The sequence below is a fragment of the Camelus dromedarius genome, chromosome X, assembly GCF_036321535.1.
Source record: "Camelus dromedarius isolate mCamDro1 chromosome X, mCamDro1.pat, whole genome shotgun sequence".
Taxonomy (NCBI): domain Eukaryota; kingdom Metazoa; phylum Chordata; class Mammalia; order Artiodactyla; family Camelidae; genus Camelus; species Camelus dromedarius.
Genome location: NC_087472.1, coordinates 60278415 through 60304112, shown reverse-complemented (window position 1 = coordinate 60304112; position 25698 = coordinate 60278415). Strand labels below are relative to the sequence as shown.

General features: G+C 39.9%; 1 protein-coding gene across 2 annotated transcripts; it reads right to left on the bottom strand.

The window, feature by feature from the left end:
* SLC7A3 (solute carrier family 7 member 3) lies at positions 1-5270 on the bottom strand. Of its 2 annotated transcripts, XM_010978750.3 has the most exons (12): positions 5151-5270; positions 3746-4149; positions 3256-3414; positions 2888-3065; positions 2582-2694; positions 2235-2457; positions 1921-2060; positions 1726-1828; positions 1310-1476; positions 973-1139; positions 521-629; positions 1-384 (listed from the first exon to the last, which is right to left on the bottom strand). In XM_010978750.3, exons 2-12 carry the CDS (start codon positions 4113-4115, stop codon positions 254-256), a joined length of 1860 nt encoding a protein of 619 aa, XP_010977052.1. In that variant the 5' UTR covers positions 4116-4149; positions 5151-5270; the 3' UTR covers positions 1-253. The 2 variants fall into 2 exon arrangements, with proteins under 2 accessions (XP_010977052.1, XP_064339143.1); XM_064483073.1 differs by lacking the exon at positions 5151-5270 and having other exon boundaries at positions 3746-4260.
* Between the last annotated feature and the right edge of the window lie 20428 nt (positions 5271-25698).

Sequence of the window (25698 nt, the reverse complement as noted above, 5' to 3'; positions counted from 1 at the left end):
TTTCTTTTTCTAGTTTCTTTTAATAATAATTTTTTAAAAGCCAGTAAGCAGCTAGAGATACAATTAAAAAGTAGACAAGTGAAAAAAAAAAAAGGTAAGAAACAGCAAAGACACACCCTTAATTCCACAATAAATACAGAGCTCTGTTAGTGTTCAGCTACCATCATCCCATGGGAAGCCTAGCTCTCCGTGTGGTCAGGAGTACTCTCCACTATTGTGCAGTGAGACCAGACAGCATTCAGATGTGATGGTGTCAAATTGAATGTGTACAGGCACTGCTGAGATCAAAGTCTACAGTTTTGGCCCTAGACTTGAGTGAGGGTTGGTCACTCTTAACCTCTTCCAGGCTGTGCTGCATCCCATAGCCGAAGTAGATGGCAAACCCTGGTGGGGAAAGGTAGTCGTCAGGTGGGGAGACAGTGACCTGTAAAGGCTTAACAGGTCTCCTACTCGAGACCCAGAGGGAAAACAGTTGGGATAGGACACACAAGAGGGCTACTCTTCCCAAGTGGATACCTACCAATGAGCATCCAGACCCCAAATCGGGCCCAGGTGCCAGCTGTCATCTGCATCATAAGGTAAACATTCACAAAGATGCTCATTAGTGGGAGGAGAGGCAAAGCAGGTACCTGGGAACAAAGCAAAATCTCCTTTGTATAGACCACAAGGTGACATAGAAGGAGATACTGAACCGACTCAGGCCAGGAAAGGGAGAGTCTGACTCTTACTCGGGCTGTGTATTTCACTGCCCACTCATTTCGTGCACCTCACATGGCACTCCTGGAATATGCAGTTTGGGGAAATGGAACAGGAAAGGAACTAAGAAGGGTCAGAGAAGATGTCTTTGGCCTGAGTGTCTCCTGTATCCTTCCCTTCTTGTACAATTAAAGAATCTGGACGAGATTGCATGGTATCTGGAGCCTATTCTTCCAAGATGGGTTGGTCGGGGGAGGAAAGAGAGAGGTCAATTACCTTAAAGTGAAGGGGAGTGGAACTCTGTGGCTGTCTCCAGATGACACCAGTGATCCCAGTAATGAGCATCAGGAGCAGCACGACCACTGTGAGCCACACTGGGTCTCCAGAAAGCAGTGGAGTGGACCACTGGGCCAGCACCAGGCAAAGGACACTCAGCAGCAGAGCTTCAAGAGTCAAGTGGACAAACACCAAAACCAACTCTTGAGACCGACCCGTTAAGACACGAGGCATCCCATGCCAAGGAACGTCAGCCCCTCTCTAGTTCCTCCTCCAAATGCCACACACTGCCCCTGCCCCCATCATGCTGACCCAAGAGAAAAATTCCACTGCTCACCAAGCAGTGAGGAACAAACATAGACAACTTGGCCAGAGAGTGGAGTGGGGATGGAGTTGAGTGGACAAAAGAGTCCCTGAAGGGTCAGCTTCTCTGCTTCAGGGATCTTCTCCTCCTGCAACTCCACTTCACCTTCCACATTCCTCATCTCCTGGTCAGGCTGATACCTGAGGCAAGAGTAAGAAGGTAGTATTAAGAACAACCCTGAACCACTGTACCATCTTCGCCCAGGCAGCGCCATCTTCCTTGTCACTATTAAGGGGAACAGCTAGCTCTCTTTGGCAGAGAGGGAGATCCACATTCCTCCAGGAGAGTAGGGATGATGAAGGCAAAGGGGGAAGGTGAAGCAGAGCCCCACTGTTCCTCATCTAAGAATAAAAACCCAAACCACAATCTGTGGAAGAAGGGAATCTCACCTGAGGATGAGAACACAAATAGCCACCAGGGAGTAAGCAAGCAGGGTCCCAATTGACATGAGGTCCACAAGATCAGTGAGTTCAAAGAGGAATGCCATGAATGCTGAAATGGATGGGCAGAAAACGTGAGCAAAGGCAAGAATAAAGTTAAGGGAGTTTGGTGAAAACAGGGGAAGGGCAAAGATGATTTTTCACCTGCGATGATGCCAGAGAACACAGTGGCCACAATGGGGGTGTGTGTGCCAGTGTGGATCCGGGCAAGGACACGAAACAGGAGACCATCCTCTGCCATTGCGTAGATTACCCGAGGCATGGGGAACATAGAGCCCAAGAGGCTGGAGAGAAGAGTGCCCAGACTGGCATGAGTTGACCGTGATCTCTCTCCTCAAGGCTCTGAGGTTAAGGAGTCTTCACCTTCTCTTCACCACCCTTCGAAGGGATATTCCCTGGTGTGGAATGCTATAACATGAGACTCTGACAGCGGAGGAGAACAGGCATTTGACACTGACCTGGTAGAAAGAGCACAGAGGGATCCAACAGCTACAACGTAGCGGGCAGGGGCCCATCCTGTATAGAGAAAGGCCTCAGGCAAGGGGCTCTCGGGCTGAAGCTGGTAGTAAGGCATCATGAGCGTGAGTGCCGAAGAGACGCCAAAATAGGCCAAAAAGCAGACGAACAGTGAAATCACAATGCCCGTGGGGATGGAACGCTGGGGATTCTGGGCTTCTTCCCCTGCAGGAAGAGGCACAAGGTTCTGAGTCAGAGAAGCCACCTTGCTCCTCTACCACCCCCAGCCTACACGCACCCTGGGCACACACGTGCCCAAGCCCCGGAGTGAAGGAAATGACTGTGTTACCAGTGGTAGCAATACAATCGAAACCAACAAATGCATAGAAACAGGTAGCAGCTCCTCGAAGAATCCCCTCGAAGCCAAAAGGCACAAATCCTCCAGAGCCCAGAGGGCCCAAGCTAGAGTGAAAGAAGGGATAGAAAAGGTAGGTAAGGGTGTGTGCAGCCAACTCTGTTCCTTTTCTCTAATGCTTAACTACTTAGCTGGGTCTTCAAGGCCAAGGCTCCCATTCTTCCCCACTCCCAGTCCAGAATCCCTCAGCGCGGCTCCCCCCATCATGTGCCCAACTCGGCATCTCCTGAATCTCCTAACCTATAGGTGTCATTGAGTCCGGCCACGGCCAGTTTGTAGTCCTCTTCTGTGAGCTTCCAGTTGTGCAGATCTCCCTTAATGAAGCCAGAGATGATGACAAAACCGAGAACCAAAAGGTTCACCACCGTGAACACTTTGGTAACCAGGGCTGACTCACTAGCCCCCAGGGCCAGCAATCCTGTGGGAAAGAGGCAATCAGGACTCTTGAGAAAGAACAAAAGGCCTCAGTCCAAGCTTTGTTTCCCTCCTCTAGGTGCAGACCTTTCCTTCCCTTCTTTTCTTTCTCACCGCTATCACCTCTACCAAGCTCTCTCAGGCCTAGTGCCTCCTCGCCCCACCCCCATGACTGTCCCTGTCCCTTGCCTCACCAGTGAGCAACAACACAAGGCCCATAGCAAAAAAGTCTGGATATTCTGCAAGGACGTGGGGAACATGCAGCGAGATGCTCCCCTGCAGGGTCTGAGAGATGTGGTTCCCAATCAGGTTGTCAAAAGCTGAGCTCCAGGCCCGGGCCACACTGGCTGTACCTGGTGGAGTAGAGGGAGAAACATGGGGTCAAACTTCCTCTCTCCTCTCCTCCCTCCCCCATACCGCTCTCACAAGAACCCCTGTGGATTTTCACCTATTCTTACCTTTTAAGCAACAAAACCAGTCATTTAAGGAAACCAGGACCGAGATAAGTAGAATGAACAATTTCTCCACGCCTTCAACCCTCCCAACCCCCCCAACAAACACACGCATTTCCGGATATTTAAGTCCTGCGAATGATGAATACCTCATTTCACCATTCCACCCAGATTTCCTGACTCAAAGCCCCTTCATTGGGCAGTGTCGTTCCCCCATGCCCCACCATCTCACCGATGACATAGGAGAGGATGAGGTTCCAGCCAGTGGTGAAGGCCCAGAGTTCACCCACAGTGACATAGCTGTAGAGATATGCAGAACCAGAACGGGGAACCCGGGCACCAAACTCCGCATAGCACAGCCCAGCCAACATAGAAGATAGGGCGGCCACCAAAAAGCAGATCACAATGGATGGTCCTGCTTTATCTTTGGCCACCTCGCCAGCCAGGACATACACGCCTGCACCCAATGTGCTGCCCACACCTAGGGCCACTAAATCCAGAGTGCTCAGGCATCTGGCAAAGCGGGTCTCAGCCATGCCTGGCTCCAGTGTACGTCTGCGTACCAGCTTTTGACCAAATCTGCAAAGCGCCTGCCACAGCATTCTAGCTGGAATTGAAGAGGATGCTAGGAAGGATCTGGTGAAAAACAAGACAAAAGACCTTCAATAGGGCTCATTATCCCTAAGCTCGAAAAGTGAATTACAATACCCACTCCACCAAGTAAAGGAGCTGTTGGGGGATGGGAGGAGGATGTTGAAGGGACAAAGGCAAGTCACTTTTTCTCTAACCTCAGTTTCTTCCTATGCAAGTAAGAATAACCATACCTCACAGGTTTGTGAAATGATTAATTTCAGAAACACATGTGAAAGCTCCCTATAGTTCAGGGCCTGGAACCTAGTAGGTGCTCAATCAATATTAGTCTTTTCTTTGCCGGGGATACCGTGGGGTTTATCCTAGACCCCAGCCCAGGAGCCAGGGAAGCTCATTTGAGTCCGTTCCCTGGCTTGTGGCTCTTTGGGAATTAAACGGAACTCAACCCAGGAGGGGCCAGCAACTCCAGGGAGAACCCCCTTCTCACACTCCACAGCCACATTCCTTTTCGGCGCTCGCCCCCAGGGCTTCGAATAAGCAAGGTTCCTAGATCGCCCGGAGGGAGGGGGAACCGATCTCGGCTACAGATCAAAAGTGAGCACCGACTCAATTCCATCCCTCCCCACCAAGCCCACACAGTGTAACTGGCGCTGCTGTCGCCCTGGGGAGTAAGCAAATGTTCCCCCACTTCCTCCCGCCCCGCTAGGCTGACCTGCTAGCATCAACAGTGAGGCGGGGCTTCGACATCTAAAGATTTGGAGACGCGCCCCGAGAGGGGCCCCTGAGCAGCCCGAAATTGCTCGCACCCAAGAGGAAGGGTTTCGCTTTATGCCCCCCGACTCAGCACCCAGTTTCTTATGCCCCCATCTAGAAACGGTCTCGGGCTGAGGTGGAGATGGGAGTCTTGGCTCCCAGGGCTGGGGTCTCGCCAGCAACAGGTCACGGCTGCATTGATGCAACTGCATGCCATGGTTGCCAGAGAATCCTAGGTATGCCCAGACCCTCGCTGGCCCCCTCCGACACACGTGTCGGCCCCCGAGGCTTACCGGGGAGCTCTTGCAAGCCCAGGGCACGAAGAGTCTCGGATAGGGTTCGGTGAGGCTGAGTTAAGCCGAGTTGGGTTGGGGCTGCCGAGTTCGGTGGCTCAGGCTTCAAAGCTGCTGCTTGGGGTCGTTGCGCGCCAAGCGCCCCTTATATACACCGGGAGGCGGAGCCGGTAACGTCATGGAATCCCACCCCCAATCCTCCTCCCTACACAACACACACACACACACACACCCCTTTCTCTCTCTCCCTCCCTCCCTGCTTCTCTTTCTCTCTCTCTCCCCAGCTTTGCAAAAGGGATTGCGTGGGGCCTGAGGTTGCGTCCCACTTGCAATAGCAAGACCAGCGTGGCAGGGAGCGAGAAAGGGGGAGGGCATCCTTCTCCCATTCTTGTCGTTTAGCGTCAGAGCAGGACAATAAGAAGCTTCCTGTCCTGAGACCCCAGGGGATTTTCTACCTTTGTGCCTTGATAGTCAGAATCAGTGATTGGCAGGGGTGGGGGAGGAGTGAGAGGTGGAGGAGAAAACAGCACAAGGCAGTCTCCAACTCAACCCTCATCCTTCCTTAGCTTTCTTTAATACATGAGGTTACCTCATCCCTGAAATCTTTCCCAAGGACCATACCGGTTACGGACAGCCTTCACCCTCAACTGGGCGTTTTCCTAAGGCAGTCTGCAAGAGAATCAGATGATCTCAACTACCACCTGTACACAGATAGTTAATCCCGTCTAGGTTTCTAGGCCCCTGTTTCTCCATAGGGTATCTCCAGCTGCCTATAAATGTTAAACTAAATAGTAAATATGAAATTTTGACAATATTGAAATATTAAAGGAGGGAGATTATTGAACTCCATTTTACTGATGGGTAAGCTGAGGCTCAGAGGCATAACTTGCCTGAGATCACACCATAATTACTGGTTGACCACCTTACTAATAAACCTGGCATATTGAACTTCAATGCCTGCCTCCATAGGTACCATCCCTCATTTAAATGCACAAGAAAAGGAGGTGTGGCAGCAAGCAAAGCCAAACAGGGAGACAGGCCCTTTTAAGCTAGGAGTTTCTGGGAAACATAAAAGGAGCAGGACAATCAAAGAAAGACCACAGTGAGTGTCAGACCCATAACCCCATCCAGCCTGATTAGTTCTTAATGAGAACGGAGCAACAAGGGTTGTGAAGGTGTGGCTTTCTTCCGTCAAGACGTCTTGGGGATTAAGGATGGGCCTAAATATCCGTGTTTCCTTTAAAGAATCCATTATGAATAGGTCACCCATTAATCTGTCCAAAATATAAATCTTTTCTGAAGTAACTGGTATTTTCAGCTACTACAGCTCTGTTTTGGCTTTCCTTAAGTATTCATCGAGCACTGACTATGCGTATAGCAACTAGCATAGAAATGAAGAGACTACAAAGGAAACAGAAACAAACAAAAAAAAGAAATCCTTGCCCTCCTATTCTTAAAAATCTAGTTAGGGAAGAAAACACCCACAATACAACTGAAACAGTATTACACAGGGGTTAGGAGTGCAGTCTTTGAAGTTAGACCTAGGTTAAATTCTCATCTCAGACACTGTGGCCTTGAGCAAATCATGTAATATCTGAGCCTCAGTTTCTAGATATAATACACACATTTCACAGGGTTATTGTGCTGCTTAGATGAGATTATGAAGTCAACTCTTTCTGCCTGGCACATGGGAAGTATTCAATAAAAACTTGATACATATTCAGAATAATATTTTAGTGTGTATGATACTTATTTGGTTACTTAGATTAGGTAATTGATTCAACTATGAGCTCAACTGACAAGTTGGGGTTGTAAATATTCAGGGAAAGAAGTTATTGGTACAGACTAGAATATATGAAGAAGGCCTCTTAGTTTGTAAGGGGTTGGGACATGAAGTAAGTCAGGTGCCCATGTAGAGACCAGCCTAGTACATGCAGGCTAATAATGGACTTAACACTAACAGTGGACTTAAAAGGCACTCACTTATTCAATAAAAACTTGGTCAGCTAATTAATTAGAAGCATCAGGAGTTGCTCCAATTCTAGCATTCCAAGATTTTGTGCAACTATTCTTATATACCTATCTATCCCTTTCATGAATTTGTCGAATTCAATCACATTTTCCTCAGCTTTTATTTTTCCAGAAGTTGCATGGTGTCCTCCAACATTATGAACTTTCTCCAACCTCATTATCTCTTCTTTGTTGTATAATGGCCAGGTGCAAAACATTGAATTTTTGTTTGCCTTTATTAGAAAACAGTTTGAGGAAAACTGCAAAAACAATGACCCATAATCTGTAACAAACCATCTATTTGTGTCTGTGCAAGCTCTGTGATGGTCTTTGTCCATATATAAATTATATTGTCATATAATTTTGCATTCTCTTTTTTTCCATGATCAAATATTTTTCAAATTACTACTAATATTCAAAATAATCATTGTTAGTGGTTGCATAATATTCCATAGCACTGATGTATCATTATTTAACCATTTAAATATCTATTCAGGTTGTTTCCAGTTTTCCTTTATTCTAAGAAACACCTTCATTAATTCAGCGTCTCTATTTAGTTGAGTTACTTTCTTAGGCTTCATTCCCAGGAGTGGGATTATTGAATCAAAGATAATGAACATATTTATAAACTTTGATACTTGTTACAGTGCTTTCCCAAAGGATTTTTATCAATTTATAGTGCTATCAGGCATGTTATAGTAAACCAACTTTACCACGATCCATTTGCCTATTCTGGACATTTCACAAAAATGGAAGAAGATAGTACACAGTCTTTGGTGACTCAGCTTCTTTCATTTAGCATATTATTTTTTAAGGTTCTTCCATCTTATACCATGTATAAGTATGGACCTCATTCCTTTTTATTGCCAAGTAATGTTCTATTATATGGAAATACCACATTTTATTTATCCATTAATCAGCCAATGGACATTTGAGTACTCTCTTTTTTCTTTCTTTCTTTTTTTTTTTGCTATTATGAACAATGCTGCTATGGACATTTGTATACAAGTTTTTCTGTGGATATATGTGCTATATTCTTTTGAGTACTTAACTAGGAGTGGAATTGCTGGGTCACATGGTAACTCTATGTTTAACCCCTTGAGGAACTGCCAGACTGTTTTCCACAAAGGCTGCACCACTTTATATTCCCACCAGCAGCGTGTAAGTGTTCCATTTACTTCACATTCTTATCAACACTTGTTGTAATCCATCTTTTTTTATCATAGCTATCCTAGTAAGTGTGAAGAGGTGTTTTATTGTGGATTTGATTTGCATTTCCCTAATGACTAATGATACTGAGCATCTTCTCATGTGCTTATTGGCCATTTGGCTGTCTCCTTTGGGGGAAAAAATCTATTCAAATCCTTTGTCCATTTTTAATTGGGTTGTCTTTTTATTGTTGAGTTTTAAGAATTCTTTCTACAGTCTAGACAATAGACCTTATCAGATATGAGATTTGCTAATACTTTTGCCCATCTATGGGGTGTCTTTTCACTTTCTTCATAGTGTCTTTTGATACACAAAAGTTTTCAGCTTTGACAAAGTCCGATTTATCTATTTTTTCTTCAATTGCTTCTGCTTTAAATGCTGTATGTCAGAAAGTACTGCCTAATTCATGGTCACAAAGATTTAGACCTATGTTTTTTTCTAAGAGTTTCACGGTTTAACTTCATATTTAGGTCTTTGACCCATTTTTGAGTTAATTTTTGTACAAGGTGAGATAGAGGTCCAAATTCATTCTTTTGCTTGTGGATATCAAGTATCTCAATATCATTTGTTGCAAAGACTATTCTTTCCCCCTCTGAATTGTTTTGGCACCCTTGTCAGAAATCAATTGACCACAAAGGTAAAGGTTTGTTTCTGGACTCTCAATTCTATTCCATTGATCTATATGTATGTCCTTATGCCAGTCCCACTCTGTCTTGATTAGTGTAGCTTTGTAATAAGTTTTGAAATTGGAAATATGAGTCCTTTAATTTTGTTCTTCTTTTTCAAGATTCTTTTGACCATTCTTGTTACCCTGAATTTCCATATGAAATTTAGGACCTGCTTGCCAATTTCTGTGAAGAGGACAGCTGGAATTTTGATGGATATTGCCTTATATCCATAGATCGATTTGGAAATTATTGCCATCTTAACAATATCAAGTCTCCTGAACTGTGAATATGGGATGCTTTCTATTTTTTAAGGTCTTCTTTAATTTCTGTCAACAATATTTTGTAGTTTTTAGAGTGTACGTTTTGTACTTCTTTTGATAAATATATTCTAAAATATATTATTCTTTTTGATGTTATTGTAAATGAAATTTTTTCCTTAATTTTGTTTTCAGTTTGTTCATTGCTCCTATAGAAATGTAATTGTTCACTATACTTCAATCTAAAAAGTGACTATACTTCAATAAAAAATGACTATACTTCAATTTTTAAAAAAGAAAATAAATAAATATAATTCATATCTGCATATTGGTCTTGTACCTTGCAATCTGGTTGAACTTTGAAGTTCTAATAGTGTTTTAATGGATTCCTTAGGACTTTCTATATACAAGATCATGTCATCTGCAAACAGAGATAATTTCACTTCTTCATTTCCCACCTGGCTGCCCTTTATTTCTTTTCCTTGCCTAATTGCTCTAGTTCAGACTTCGAGTATGATGTTGAGTAAAAGTGATAAGAATAGACATCCTTGCCTTATTCCTAATCATAGCATGAAAGCATTAAGGTTTTTACCATTTATTATGATATTAGCTGTGGGGGTTTTGTATATGCCCTTTACCAGACTGAGGGAAGTTCATTCAACATTAACTTTTTGAGATTCATCCATACTGTTGTGCATCAGTGTAGATCATTCATTCTCGGCTGTATAGTTTTCCTTTGTGGGAATATATCACAATTTATTCCTTCTACCTTTTTAATCAACTTTTGGTTAGTTTCCAGGTTTTAGCTACTACAAGTAGTGCTGCTATGAACATTCTAATACATATCATTTGCTGAACACACATGCATGTTCCTACTGGGTATAAACCTAGCAGTGGATTTGCTGACTCATAGAATGTTCAATTTTTGAAATTTTATGTTCGAAGTTATCAAACTTGATTTCAAAAGAACATTAATAGTATTAGATAATACACTGAATTTTAAGAGAATTCAGAAGTTCATAGTGATATGTTAAAATGGGGAGCTCTTCTTTATAGAAGAGTACCAGCTAATAAATCTATAAGAAATGCTAGAATTCAAAACTCACCATTTTGTACACACCAAAGTAATAACTGACTCAGACAAAGGGAAAGGTAACTATATTCGTTTTCTATTTCTGCTATAACAAATTACTGCAAATTTATTGGCTTACAACAACATAAATTTATTATTCCACACTTTATATAGGTCAGAAGTCCAGCACTGCATGGCTAGAGTCTTTGCTGAGGGTCTCACAGGGATAAAATCAAATGATCTGCATTTCTTTTTAGATACTCCGGGGAATAATTCACTTCCAAGCTCATTCAAGCCGTTGGCAGAATTTCATTCCATACAGTTGTAGGACTGAGGTCCCCATTTCCTTAATATGTGATCTTCTCCATTTCCAAGCCCAATGCATCAAATCCTTCTGCTTTGAATCTCTCTGACTTCCCCTCTTCTACTTTTAAGGGCTCCTGTCATTACACTGGGCTCACTGAGGTAATCCAAAACAATCTCCCTCCTTTTGGATTGATAACTTTAATTTGGATTAAGGATTAGTAACCTTAATTATATTTACAAAGTCATTCTGCCTTGTAATGTAATGCATTCACAGGGAGAGAAGGTCATGGGGGCTAAAATTCTGCCTACAACAGAACCTTTACAGTGGAGAGATCTGGGGGAACTACCATAACCAAATAATCAAACTTAGCATCACAAATAATGGGACAAATTGACATTATGATCCTCTAGATGTGATGTAATGAGAAGTACATATCATCTGTGACATATTTTTGCCAAAAATTTTGCACCTGAATCTAGTCATGAGGAAATAATCAGACAATCCAGATTGTGAGATCGTCTACAAAAGAAAAAAAAAAAAAAGCAGGGGGATACTTTTAGATTAAAGAGACATGACATTATAGACAAACAACAAGGTTCTACTGTATGGCACTGGAAACTAAATTCAATAGGTTGTAATACTCTATAATGAAAAAGAAAATGAAAAGAATATATATATGTATAACTGAATCGCTGCACTGTATACCAGAAACTAACACAACATTGTAAATCAACACTACTTCAATTTTAAAAAAGAATTGGGACAAGGAGTGTAGTGCCTGGGTAGGGGGGAAGACATGACATTATAAGTACGTATTTCTCAATTGGAACTTTGATATTTTTTTAAAAAATAGCTATTAAGGACATTATTGGAGCTATTGGGGAAATTGAATGTGGAGTATGTGTTAGATGATGATAGCATATCAGTACTAATTTCTTGTGCATGATAATGGTATTGAGGTTATGTAGGTGAATGTCCTTGTTCTTAGGAGATGTACACTGAGTATTTAGAGGTGAAGTGTTAGAAACAGTTCAGCAAAGATTATGTGCATATGTGTGTATGCACGTGCATGCACATGAGAGTAGTGTGTGTAGAGGGAGAAAGAGAAAACAAATCTGGCACATATTGACAACTGGTGAATCCGGGTGAACAGTATATAGGTATTCATTATACTACTAAAATTATGCATAGGTTTGAATTTTTTTTAATTAAAACTTTAAGGAGGAGGGTAATGGCTCAGTGGTAGAGCACGTGCTTAGCATACAGGAGGTCCTGGATTCAGTCCCCAGTTCCTCCATCAAAAAAAAACACTGTCTCTAAGTTTCCTAACCCATTTGTCACTTCCAGCCATAAAATTGGTTTTATTTAAAAAGATAAATAAATAAAATAATAATTTTTTTAAGTTTAAAATGATCCTCTTATACATGAAATCTCACTTTTTCTACTTAACCCTATAATCCATTGGGAATTTACTTTGGTGTATGAAATGTGATATATATTAGATATAATACTAGTTATATATTATGTATATAAATAATTTGAATTTTTCTCCAAATACAAGTCAGTCAGCCTAATATAATTCATTAGTCATTTTTTTCTTAACTGATTATGCCTACTTTATCATGTAGTATTATATTATCACATAGTTTGGATTTTCTATTTTCATTGGTCTATGTCTACTTTTATGCCAGTATATTAAATTTAGTTTTTAATTTAAAAGTTGCAAAAGCATCTGTGTTTTTGTTTTTGTTTTTTTCTGAGATGCCAGCGGGGAGCGGGGTGGGAAGGGACAGACTGGGAGTTCGAAGTTTGTAGATACTGACAGGCATATGTAGAATAGATAAACAAAATTATACTGTATAGCCCAGGGAAATATATACAAGATCCTGTGGTAGCTCACAACAAAAAAGAATGCAACAATGAATATATGTATGTTCATGTGTAACTGAAAAATTGTGCTCTACACTGGAAATTGACACAACATTGTAAACTGACTATAGCTCAATAAAAAAAAAAAAGCTTAAAAAAATTGCAAAAGCAAAACATGTTAGAGAGAGAGAGAGAAAGTAAAAATCCATTTCCTCCCACTGCAATATCCCCACTGTTAAGTTTCTTTCGCTTTCTTCTAGACTCCATGCCTATACAAGAAAATATATGCTTAATTTAAACACATACAGCCTTTTAAAACACAAATAGTATACATGTTCTTCTGCTCTTTATTTGTTTTTATTAAAAATATATTTCAGACTGCTTTCCAGATCAGTATTCATGGCCCCCCCTCACTTTTTAAAATGGCTGTCTAGTGTTCCACAGTATGGGTGGTCCATAATTTATTTAACCAGCCCCCTATTTATGCACATTTATGTGGTTTCTAGTTTCTTTTCCCAGCACATTTTAAATAATGGGTGCTTTACCATATTTTAACATTTGTTAAGGCAAGACTTGCTCCTTTTACAAAGTACTCCAAGCAGTTTATTTTTCAAAGCGAAACAGTCATTTCACAGTCATTTCTGCTATCTTGCTTGTTTGGAAAATGAGAATTTGTTCCAAAGCGATTGATAGATCAGGCAACAATTTGAGCAGAATGTGAATTTCACCTTTACTTATGTGCAATTTTGTCGTGGGAAACAGTAAATGAATGCAGAAAACTGCACCCAGATAAACCAAGCCAGGCAGGAATACACATAAAGGACACATGCGTACTCTGCAGACAGCTACCTCACGTGCATACTCTGCAGTCAGCTACCTCAGTTCACCACGTGTGTGAGTCCCACCCACCCTCATCGGGTGTTAACAACTTTCAAATTGCAGGTAACTCTCGTTCTACCACTTCACAGTAATTCACAGGGTAAAGCCATTCAATGCCCACTTCCACAAGCAAACTGTAGGTCTTTTTCGAGGTAAAGTGCCATTATTTATTGTAGTATTCACTTATTTCTTATCATTTAACACGTGTAAAACTGTGACACCACATTTATTGATTTCCTATCTTTTTTATGTCACTGGCAAAGATCTGTAGTGTTGTGCTTCTAACCCCATCTTACTCATAAGCCATGTGGCTTTTATTGCACAATTTCTCATAGTTGGATGATTTTTAGAAAAGTGTAGGTTGCCTATAGCGGAACTGACTGCATTGAGTTTCAAAAAAAAATTTATTGAGGTTCTGAATGGAATCATAGTAAATTCATAAATCCATTTTAAGGGAATATTCTTATATATTTAATTTTTGCATCCAGAAACAAAAGATGTCTCTTTATATTCAAGTCATTTTATATTTCTCAATTAAGTTTTGTAGTTTTTCTTGGGTCATACATATCTTTCATTGAGTTTATTTTAAAATATTATATGTATACTTCTTACTATCATGCATGAGATCTCTTTCATTGTATTTTCTAACTGGTTATTTATGATGTACAAGATTGCTACTGATTTTTGTATATTTCTCTTATCTGGGGAATACTTAGGCATGTAACCACATCATCTGCAAGTAATATTTTTGTCTCTTCTTTTCAAATATTGATTCCTCTTATTTCTGTTTCAGATCTTATTGCACTAGCCAGAACACTCAAGACAATATTAAATAATTATGGCAATAACAGGCATCCTTGTTTTATTTTCAATTTACAAGGGAGTAAGTATGGTGACTGTTGGTTTGGAATTTCCTTTACCACATTAAGAAAATGTTCTAGGGGGAGGGTATAGCTCGGTGGTAGAGCTGCGTGCCTAGCATGCATGAGGTCCTGGGTTCAATCCCCAGTACGTTAATTAAAATAAATAAATAAAAACCTAATTACCTCCCCCACCCAAAATGTTCTTCTATTTCTTTTTTTTTCACATTTTTTATTGATTTATAATCATTTTACAATGTTGTGTCAAATTCCAGTGTAGAGCACAATTTTTCAGTTATACATGAACATATATACATTCATTTTCACATTTTTTTCTCTGTGAGCTACCATAAGATCTTGTATATATTTCCCTGTGCTATACAGTATAATCTTGTTTATCTAGCCTACAATTTTGAAATCCCAGTCTGTCCCTTCCCACCCCCCGCCCCCTTGGCAACCACAAGTTTATATTCTATGTCTATGAGTCTGTTTCTGTTTTGTATTTATGCTTTTTTTTTTTTTTAGATTCCACATATGAGCGATCTCATATGGCATTTTATCTTTAAACTTTTTTTATAAGGAAGAGATATTTCCAACATTGTTCTACATAAGACGTTTCCTTTCATTTTCAATTATTTCAAAAGTTTTGCATTATGTTAGCCACAACTGAGCATTTCAAACCTCTAGGCTTTTGCCTTTGCTGTGTCTCTTATCTGAAATGCCTCCCCTCCTTAACTTAAAAATGCCTACTCATGTTTCAAGGCTGTATTACACAGGCCTTTTTTTTAACACAGAAATTCAACTTAAACTAGTTTAAACAAAAAAGGGAATATATTGACTCACACAACTGGGAAGTGCAAGAACGGGTCTCACTTTTAGGAACAGGGTTCAAAGAATGCCATCAGGTTTCCTCTCCCTAGGCCCTGTTGTTCTGTTTGTCTCTCGCCGCAGGTTCCCGCGTGTGGCAGCTTGTGAGATATACAGAGAGCTAGAGCTAGAGGTGGAGGTGGAGTTGGAGGTAGAGTATATCTTTACAACTTCTGATCCAAGGAAGAGTCTCAAGACCCAGTGTCTTTGTCCACATACCAGTCTCCTCTGAGGACTCCGGCTGACCCTACTTGAGACCTGGGCCCACCCCAGGCTTATGGGCTACCATGAACGGTCAAGCCTGGGTCATGTGGCCACCTCTGCACTCAGGAGCCGAGTGAAACTCTTCTACACAGTCCCAAGAGAACTAACTATATGTGACAGAGGGGCGGGTCTCCACAGGTCAGGGGAGGCAGATGTCTGCTGTTGCAGAGAGCGAACCTCTTTTCTCTTTCCACTTCCTCACTACTCCTCTCTAGGAAGAAAACTGATGAAGGGACTAATGACTTTGAGAGAAGATACTGGGTATGTACGGCTCAGCTCTTCCTGAGTCCCTACTTTTGAAGCCATCCTGCCTGCAGAGAGGGTGTATTCTGATTTGCTCTCTGTGAGGGTGGCCTAGGTTGCCCAACCAGGTGAGTAAGTCTCTCTAATTCAGGGCAGAGAATTAAAGAGAATTAAAAGGCCCACTTGGCTACAGATCTAAAGCTATGTCCGCTCAACAGTTTCATCGGTAAGAATGCTGACATTTTGATCTCCGTTTACTTATCTCTTGTGCTTTTATTTCTCAGTTGGTTAGAAATTACGAAGGGGGAAAAGGAAGCATTATGTGTTGACGCCTTAAAACCTTAACATCCACTACAAAGTCCCATCTCAAACATCACTTTGAAGTCATTCCTCCTACTCCTCAGGTAATGCTCATCTCTTGTTCTTCAGTTTATATAGCTCACATAACACTTCTGACATAAAAAAAAAATTGTGTTCATATTTTTTTACCCTACCACCAGGTAGACCTTCTCAAACGCAGAGATCATTTTATTCCTCTTCTAATCCCAGCATCTAGTATCTTGCTAAGTTGCTGGCCTTTATAAGGAAAACAAGGATATTTCATTTTTAATTACCTTTGAAATAAATGCTCCTCAAAAAGTTTTTCAAAGTTTAATTAGATTCCATCCACTAGTAGCTCATCTATATGCCTACTTATTAGCTTTTTAATAAACTCTTAATATTAGGAATGCTAACTCTCTAATGAGAACTGTGTTGCCCTTCATCTAGATTATGTCTCCCTAATTACAGGTTCTGCAAGTTTGCCTCATGGAACGGACCAGTATGATCTAAGGAACTTTGAACTAGATAAGAGAAAATGCACCCAAGGGTGGATACTAGAGTTGGATGAACCAGCTCTTCAGGAGAAGGGGGAAAAGTATGCAAGTTTCTGAGCTGTGATCTGTGTGGGAAGAGCCCAGAAAGGAAGCAATAAGGAGGCATAAATATACTAAAACATAAAACTGGAAGTCATAAAGGTATCTGGAAACAGTTGCTTGGTAGCTGTGTGCTCAAATGTTAAGATACAATGTCATAGTTGGGCAAACAGGGAGGATCACAGCAATTCAAGTTTCCTACTTTATCATCCCTTATAGCCTGGTCCCATAGAAAGACAAAAATGTAGTCTAAAGTACATGATATGGATGCTTTAATTTAAACGTCTTCTCAGGATGGAAATTTATAGTTAGATGACAAAGGAGGGACCAGATGAAAGGTTCTAGAAGGGCTTCACTGTAGGGTAGTGGATGGTGGTGTTATTGCAGTCCAGAAATGAATCCCTAGGTTTTTGGGTTAAAAAAAAAACAAGTTTAAAAAAATTTTTAATTGAGGTATATAATTGACATTACATTAGTTTCAGGTATACAACGTAATGATACAATATTTGTATGTATTACAAAATGATCACCCCAATAAGTCCAGGTAACATCTGTAACTATAATAGTTACAAAATTTTTTTTCTTGTGATGAGAACTTTCAAAATCCACTCTCCTACTTTCAAATATGCAATACATTATTATTAACTATAGTCACCATGCTGTATATTACATCCTCATGACTTACTCATTTTATAACTGGAAGTTTGTACCTTTTGACCCCTTTCACACATAAAAACAAACTCAGTTTTTTAAAAAAAATTTTTCAATTGAAGTGTAGCTGATCTGCAATGTTGTGCTAAAATAAGTCATTTAAAAATTTTTTTATTAAGTACCTTTTACCAGTCTCAATCTCACATTAACTTTCTTTTTTTTTTTTTGGCTGGGGTTGGTAATTAGGTTTATTTGTTTGTTTGTTTGTTTTAATGGAGTTACTGGGATTGAACCCAGTACCTCAGGCATGCTAAGCATGCACTGTACCACTGAGCTATGCCCTCCCCTCAAAATAACTTATTTTTAATCATTCTACTCAAAGGAGATTTAATCAACATAATCAGCCTCAGTAGTACTTGACTTATAACAGAACGCCACTTATAATTTAACAATTGATACCAATTATTCTGCCACACTTATCTCTTCTTATCTTCCGTTCTTGAAGGCAAGCTGATTTAGTCACAGAATTAAGGGAAAAATTGAATTTTCAATGTAATTTTTTTTGCATTTTTTTCATTATAGAATACAAGTTCATTGTGAAAAAAAATTGGAAAATAAAGAAATGTGTAGGGAAAATAATTTTTAATTATTCGTAACTCCCAAGCCTTAAGAAAACCATTATTAATATTTTTGAGTATTTCCTTCCAGTCTTTTTCTGCATATATTTATACAATTAGAGTCACACTAAACACTATATCCTGATTTTCTTATTCATGCTGTAAAATACTCCCCTTCTTGTATGGAACTGAGTTCCTCCAAAATTCATATGTTGAAGCCCTAACTCCCAGGACCTCAGAATGTGACTTTATTTAGAGATAGGGCCTTCAAAGGGGAGATGAAGTTAAAATGAGGCATCAAGGTGGGTCCTAATCCAATCTCACTGGTGGCTTTATAAAAGGAAATTTGGGGAGGGGAGGGTATGGCTCAGTGGTAGAGTGGGTGCTTAGCATGCACGAAGTCCTGGGTTCAATTCTCAGTACTTCCATTAAATAAATAAATTTAATTACCTACCCCTCAACCCCACAAACAAAGAGAAAAAAAAACCGAAATTTGGATGACCAGAGAGACACCAGGGATGGACGCACACTGAAAAAAAAAATCAATAGAGGACACAGAGAGAAGGTAGTCATCTGCAAGCCAAGGAGAGAGGCCTCAGAAGAAACCAAACCTGCCAACATCTTGATTTTGGACTTCTAGGCTCCAGAACTATGAGAAAATAAATTTTTATTGCTTAAGCTGCCCAATCTGTGATATTTTGTTATGGCAGCTCTAGTAAACCATTACACTTACCATAGAACATTCTTCAAAATCTACTGTAATATCCCTCTGAAGTATTCTAAAATAACTATTACAGTAAATTTATGTTGTTCTCAAATTTTCAGTTATAAATAATGCTTCAATGAATAGGAAATTGGATATTCTTATATATATTTTTCATCAAATAAGAATAGTTGGATTAACTCCTCTACTATATGCTGAAGAAATTTATATCTGCTCTCAACATCAAGACTGGCGATATACTTACAAATTCTCACTTTAGATTCCATTATTTTTATTTTTCTCATAGAACACTAACTTTCTGGTAACTTCAAACAGATTATAATACGATTAAGTGAATTTGTTTTCTTTACATCAGTAACATTTCACATGTAAGGATTAGCCCTGGTCCCCTCTGTTAAATCTGAGAATTACTCTGAGCTCTTCCTTGGATTAGAGAAGATATTCGGGTTTCCTTGATAAGAACCTGGGAAAAGGCAAAAGGCAGCGGAGAGATAAATTAGGAGTTTGGGATTAACAGATACACATTGCTATTTATAAAATACATAAATAACAAGGACCTACTGTATAGCACAGTAAACTATATGCAATTTCCTGTAATAACATATAATGGAAAAGAATCTGAAAAAAAAATGTATGTATATGTATAACTGAATCGCTTTGCTGTACACCTGAAACTGACATTGTAAACCAACTACACTTTAATAAAACACACACACACACACACACACACACAGAATGTCCTTGTCTCATAAATAATACACTAGGCTCAGAGGGTGTCATTTCTTGATTCTGTACCCAACCAAATCTTCGGGGTTCACTATCACAAAGCAGGAAATAAGTACTGGTATACATATGAGAAAGAGGAGGAGCTGGCAACAATTCCCTACCCCACGAAGTGTATTTAGCCTATTATACCTGTGACTCAGGTACTCAGGCTCCATTAGTTTCTGCCATGGGAGAGTCTTTGTGATACTGTGATTTGGTCTTCACCTCCTTTCTGGCACAGAGATCCTAAAATCCTTGGAATTTCCTAAAAGAGGAGAGTAATCAACATAACGTCTTTTGTTACGTTAATGAGTGACTTTTAGACTGCGCCTAAGAATGGGGGCTGGTTGCCAGGAGAACCAACCATGTGATTAGAGGGTTGGAACTTTCAGTCCCACCCCCACCTTCTGACCTGGGGTTGGGGGGAGAAGGGTCTGGAGGGTGAATCAATCACCCGTGGTCAGTGATTGAATCGACCATGTCTATGTACTGAACCTGCCATAAAAACCAGAAAAGACAGGGTTCTGAGAGCTTCTGTGTTGATGAACACAGGGAGATTTGGAGAAAGTGGTTCACTCAGAGAGGTCATGGAATCTCTATGCCTTTTTCTCCTACCTTATGCATCTCATCTGGCTGTTCCTGAGTTATAGCCTTTTATAACAAACTGGTAATCTAGTAAGTAAAATATTTCTCTGAGTTCTGTGAACTACTCTAGCAAGTAATTAAACCCAAGGAGGGGTTTCTTGGAACTTCCACTCTATAGCTGGCAGGTCAGAAGCACAGGTGACAACCGAGACTAGGAATTGATGTCTGAAGTTGGAGCAGGGGCAGTCTTGCAGGACTGAACCTGTGGGATCTGATGCTGTCTCGAGGTATGCAGTGTCAGAATTGTGTTGAATGACAACTGTTGATGTGCACTTAGGATGCTTCCATATCTTGGCAATTATAAATAACGTTGCTGTTAATAGCAGGGTGTATGTATCTTTTTGAATTAATTCTTATTTTGTGGTTGGCTTTACTCCTTTGATAACTATGTAAGTTTAAAAAGCTAAAGCTCTAAATGTTCTTAGAAACAATGAAAAGTACATATATGTAAATTTAAAAATATAGGTGCAGTAAAAAAAAAAAAAGAAATGAGCTATCAAGCCATGAAAGACATGGAAGAAACTTAAAAGACATATTACTAAATGAAAGAAGCCAGTCTGAAAAGGCTACAAACTGTACGATTCCAACCAAATGACATTCTGGAAAAGGCACAGCTACAGAAACAATAAAAAGATCATGGTTTCCAGGGGTTTGGGGAGAAGGAGGGAGAGAGGAATGAATAGATGGAGCACAAGGGATTTTTAGGGCAGTGAAATTACTCTGTATGATACTATAGTGGTGGCTACATGTCATTATGCATTTGTCAAAACCCCTAGAAGGTACATCAAGAGTAAACCCTAATGTAAACTATGGACTTTGGTTGATAATAATGTGTCCATGTTGGTTCATCAGTTGTACCAAATATGCTACACTGGTGAGGGATGCTGAGAGTAGGGGAGTATATGTGTGCGGGTGGGGAGGGCTATGTGTGAACTCTGTGTATTTTCTGCTCAATTCTGCTGTGAACCTGAAACTGCTCTAAAAAAATTAAGTCTATTAATTAAAAAAAAACTCTCAGAAAAAAAAAATTGTGTTAAATGATAACCCATCAGGTGTCTGAGAACTGCTTGGTGTTGTGGGGAAAAATCTCACACATGTTGTAATTGGGTACAGAATTATAGTTTTTTTTTTTGGTGTATATATATTATATACATACATATATAATTGAAGTATAATCAGTTTACAATGTTGTATCAATTTCTGGTGTACAGCATAATAATACAGCTTCAGTCATACATGAACATACATGTATTCATTTTCATATTCTTTTTCACCATGGGTTACTACAAGATATTGAGTATAGTTCCCTGTGCTATACAGTATGAACTTGTTTATTGGATTTTGTGAGAATCCTCCTGTATTTCAAAGTGATAGACACTCTGCCAGAGTTCAGTAGGTGTTCTGTGTGATTCAGTGGGTGTGTAGATGTAATTCTTAGTGTATTTGTCAGAGAGGGCAAGCTATGAGTCTCTCTACTTTGCCATCTTGGCACCTTCCAGAATTTAGTCTTGAACTAAATGTACCTGCCAAGCACAGCTAGGCCAGGAAAGGGGCCACCGCAAGCTGCAATGACACAGGGAGGCCTTTGATCACAACTATCACTAAGTGAGAGAACAAGGGGAGAATTCACCTTAGAGGGGGCTTGAATTTTTCATGGAGACCTCAAATTATATTTTCCTTTGACCTCTTTTGTTTAAGTCCTATGAAGCATTTCCTGTTATTGATCGCCTCTTCTTTCATTTTATTCATACAACAAAAAGAATTACTGAGCTTTGATTGCATGTCAGGCACTGCACGAAGATGTGAAAAGTCAAGGTCCCTGTCTTTGAGGGGTTCACAGTCTAGTGGGGAAGATGAGCATGTGAGCAGATAATTACAATGCAGTGTGATAATGCTGTTAAATTTCAAAAGAAAGATCAAGCCACAGTATTAGAGGAGAGGGCAGGGAAAAGCCATCCAGGAAGAACTTGTGGAAGAGATAAAACCTATCAAATAATCTACATGCTAGAACACTGATTCCAAACCAAGAAGGTGGGATTTAGTGGTAATAAATACTTAAAAGTCATATATTCAATTTTAAATCTTGACTTCAAAGGAATAAGGTGGAGTGAACTGACTTCAAATGATACGAAGAAAACTTGGAAGCTCTAAATGGGTCAACAATTTGAGTATATTCATTTTCTACTGCTGTGTAACAAATCACCACAAATTGAGCAGCTTAAAATAATCCCATTTACTATCTCATAGTTTCTGTGGGTCAAGAGTCCTAGCACAGATTGGCTAGGTCTCCGCTTAGGATCCCAGCATACTAAAATCAAGGTATAAGCCAAGGTAGGGCTCTCATTTGGAGCTTAAGATGCTCTTCCAAATTCACGTAGTTGTTGGCAGAATTCAGTTGCTTGTGGTTATGGGAGTGAGTCTCTCGGCTCCTAGAGGCCACAGGCAGGTCCCTGCTACATGGCCCTCTCCATGAGCAGTTTATTTCCTAGCACTTTGTTTCTTCAAAGCTAGCAGGAGACTTTCTTTCATTCTAGTTTACTGAGATAGAGTCTTATGATAGTAACCTAATGTAATCACGAGAGCCATCTACCATCACCTTTGCCATAATCTATGGATTAGAAGCAAGTCACAGGTTCTACCTGCACTCAAGGGGACAGGATTAAACAGGGTGTGACAAATTGGAGGTTATTTTAAGTGTATGCCCACTGCAGTAAAGCAGGTACTAAATATTATAAGAGAAGCAGGGTATCCATATTGTTTGTTCAAACAACATTTACAGACAACCTACAATGGGCAGGGAACTATGTTATGCACTAGAGGATCAGAGATGAAGAAAACATCATTCTTATCCTTGAAGACAAATAGGTAGCTATCTAGAAATAAATAAGTTGGATTCATAGATACATCTTACACCAAAATACACCAAAATAAATTCCATATAGGTTAAAAAAAAAAAACCTTAAATATAAAAATGAAACCGTAACTAACCATAACAGTTCTAGGAAGAACCATAGAAAAAAAAGTTTTTTCCTCGGAGCAGGGAGGGGAGATGCCCTTCTAAGTATGACTCAAACTTAGAAATTACATAAGAAAAGATTGACTAGGGAGGAGGAAGGGTGGTAGAGTGCCTGCTTAGCATGGACAAGGTACTGGGTTCAATCCCCGGTACCTCTATTTAAATAAACAAACAAACAAACCTAATTACCCCCCCAAAAAATAAAAAAAGAAAAGATTGATAAATTTGACCACATCAAAATAAAAGAAACTCTAAATAACAAAACCCAAAAGAACCAAATTTAAACACAGGACATACCGAAGGAAACAATTTGCAATTCATATGGCAAAGGGCTAATTTTCCTACTATATAAAAAACTCCTACAAATCAATAAGAAAAAGACCATCATTCCAATTCTAAAATGAACAAAAGATATAGAGCACAGAAATGGAAATGCATGGCTCATAAGCATTTGAAAAGATTCTTAACTCCATGCATAACAGGAAAAATATTAATTAAAACTATATCTAAAATCATTTTTTACATAATAAGGCTAGCAAAGACTAAAAATTTGTTAATATACTATGATGACCAGAGTACTATGAAGAAATAGATAGTCCCTCGTATTACTGGTATAAGCCCTTAACAGAGGACAACTTGGCAACATCTATCAAAGCTGTTTATATTCATACTATTTGACTCAGCAATTGAAATTTATCTTATGAACATTATTAGCATATATAAGGGGTTATTAATTGCAGCATTATTTTTATTGGTTTTATTTTAAATAATCTAAATGTCAATCAGTATGGGACTGGTTAAATAAAGTATGGTCTCTTCAATGGAATACAATGTAGTTATTTTAAAGATGAAGGAGGTTCTACTTCCCAATGGCAATGTGAGGAGCTCTGCAGATCTACTCCCAAATGAAACACCCATAACCAGTGAAAATTATTTTTTAAAACACACTCACAATGATTTCAACTCTCTGGAAATTTTCCTAAGGGCATAGAGCAAATAAAAAAATTTATTCAAGAAAATCTAAATCTCAATGAAAAGAATAAGAGTCTGTGACACTTGAGCAATCATCCACAACCTCCCAGTTCAGCACGCCTGAAGCTCCACTTCCAGCAGATGTGGCCAAGAAAACAGGATGTCCTCTCCTCCCAGGTCCCAGTTAAGGATTATAGAATCTCCCCAGGAGGAGCAGCCCTCCAGGATTTCTCAACCACCTCTAGCTACAGTGGCAGAGGCAAAATTCCTGGTGATTGAGGCCAAGAGTTCAAGGGCTCCCTTCCTCCATCCAGCCTCCAGTCACAGAACAGAGGCTTTACGCAGGTGGAGCAGGACAAAATTACTGCATCCCTTGCCCAGCTAGCTTGTGGGCAGAGGTTCCACACTGGCAAGCCAAGAAGACCAGAGCCCACCAGCCCTTTCCAGTGCCCTGTTCATAAAACAGGAGTGTCACTCCAAGAGGCCACTGTCCCTGACCTGATCTCCAGAGTAGACGCTAAGAGATTTAGCATAGGAGAGGCAGTTCTCAAGAGCTATAAAAAAAAAAAAAAATCCACAGGTAACATCATACTTAATGGTGAAAAACTGAATGTTTTCTCCCTATAATCAGGAACAAGACAAGACTGTCTATTTTCACCACTTATATTCAACATTGGAAGCTCGAGCCAGAGCAATTGGGCAAAGAAAATAAATAAGATACATCCAGATTGGAAAGGAAGAAGTAAACAATCTGTATTTGCAGATGACATGATCTTGTGTATAAAAAAATCCCAGGAAATCTACTAAAAACCAATAGAACTAATAAGTGAGTTCACCTGGGTTGCAGGGTACAAAATCAATATATAAAAATCAATTGTACTCCCAAAGACACCCAGTCACTTTTCCAAAGGAGCCTGGGGCGACCCTTGACATGGCAGACAAAAAAGTTATTTTCTTAGTAAATACAGGGGCCACTTACTCTGTGTTGCCCGATTTCCTTGGATCCTTGTCCTCCTAATTCTGTATAATAATGGGGATCAATAGAAGGCCCCAAACCAAGTACTTATTAGGAAATTTACTTTTGCACATCAGTTCCTGCTGGTGCCTGAATGCCCCATCCCCTTGGTTGGGAAGGGACTTGCTCACTAAATTCCAGGCAATAATCCAATTCAGAGACCCTTACATGAAAGACACTCACGAAGAAAGATGAATACTCTTGGCTATAGGAGCCTGCCTCAGTCCCAGGCCAGAGGAGGGCTCCCTTCCACTCCATATTGTTTCTCAACTGAACCCTTCTGTCTGGGAAATTGAGGTCCCTGATAGAGCTGCTATTGTCAGGCTATCATTAGAAATGGGAACACGTGAGGCTATAGGAAAGCCTCTTCAGATCAAAAGCCGAACCAAGAGCCATAATTTAAAAACTTCTCAAACCCAAAAAGGATTCTCAAAAGTGTTTGTAAATAGATTGCCAAATGGGAGGCCAGTGGTCAGACTAAACTGACCATAGCTGATATTCAGAACCTGATAGAAATTTTGGGGGGAAGCCTTCTCCCCTAAGCTAAGTGAGGAAAAACAAAACTGTCTTTGTTTTACAAATGTAGTCTTTACAGGACCAGAGGTGTGGCTCCAGAAATTATACAAAGGCCATCAATCGTTTTATCACTCCCAAAACCTCTCCTACTTATCTTAAGAAACTTACAAGTATTGAGGAAAGATTTTTGGTGCTAGCCTTAAGGGAA

Excerpts from the sequence above, each read along its gene's own strand:
- SLC7A3 (XM_010978750.3), bottom strand. The coding sequence starts at position 4,115 with ATGCTGTGGCAGGCGCTTTGCAGATTTGGTCAAAAGCTGGTACGCAGA. Across the intron at positions 2,458-2,581 it reads CGATTGTATTGCTACCACTG|GGGAAGAAGCCCAGAATCCC; the intron begins GTAACACAGTCA and ends CTCTTCCTGCAG. Across the intron at positions 1,477-1,725 it reads ATTTGTGTTCTCATCCTCAG|GTATCAGCCTGACCAGGAGA; the intron begins GTGAGATTCCCT and ends CTCTTGCCTCAG.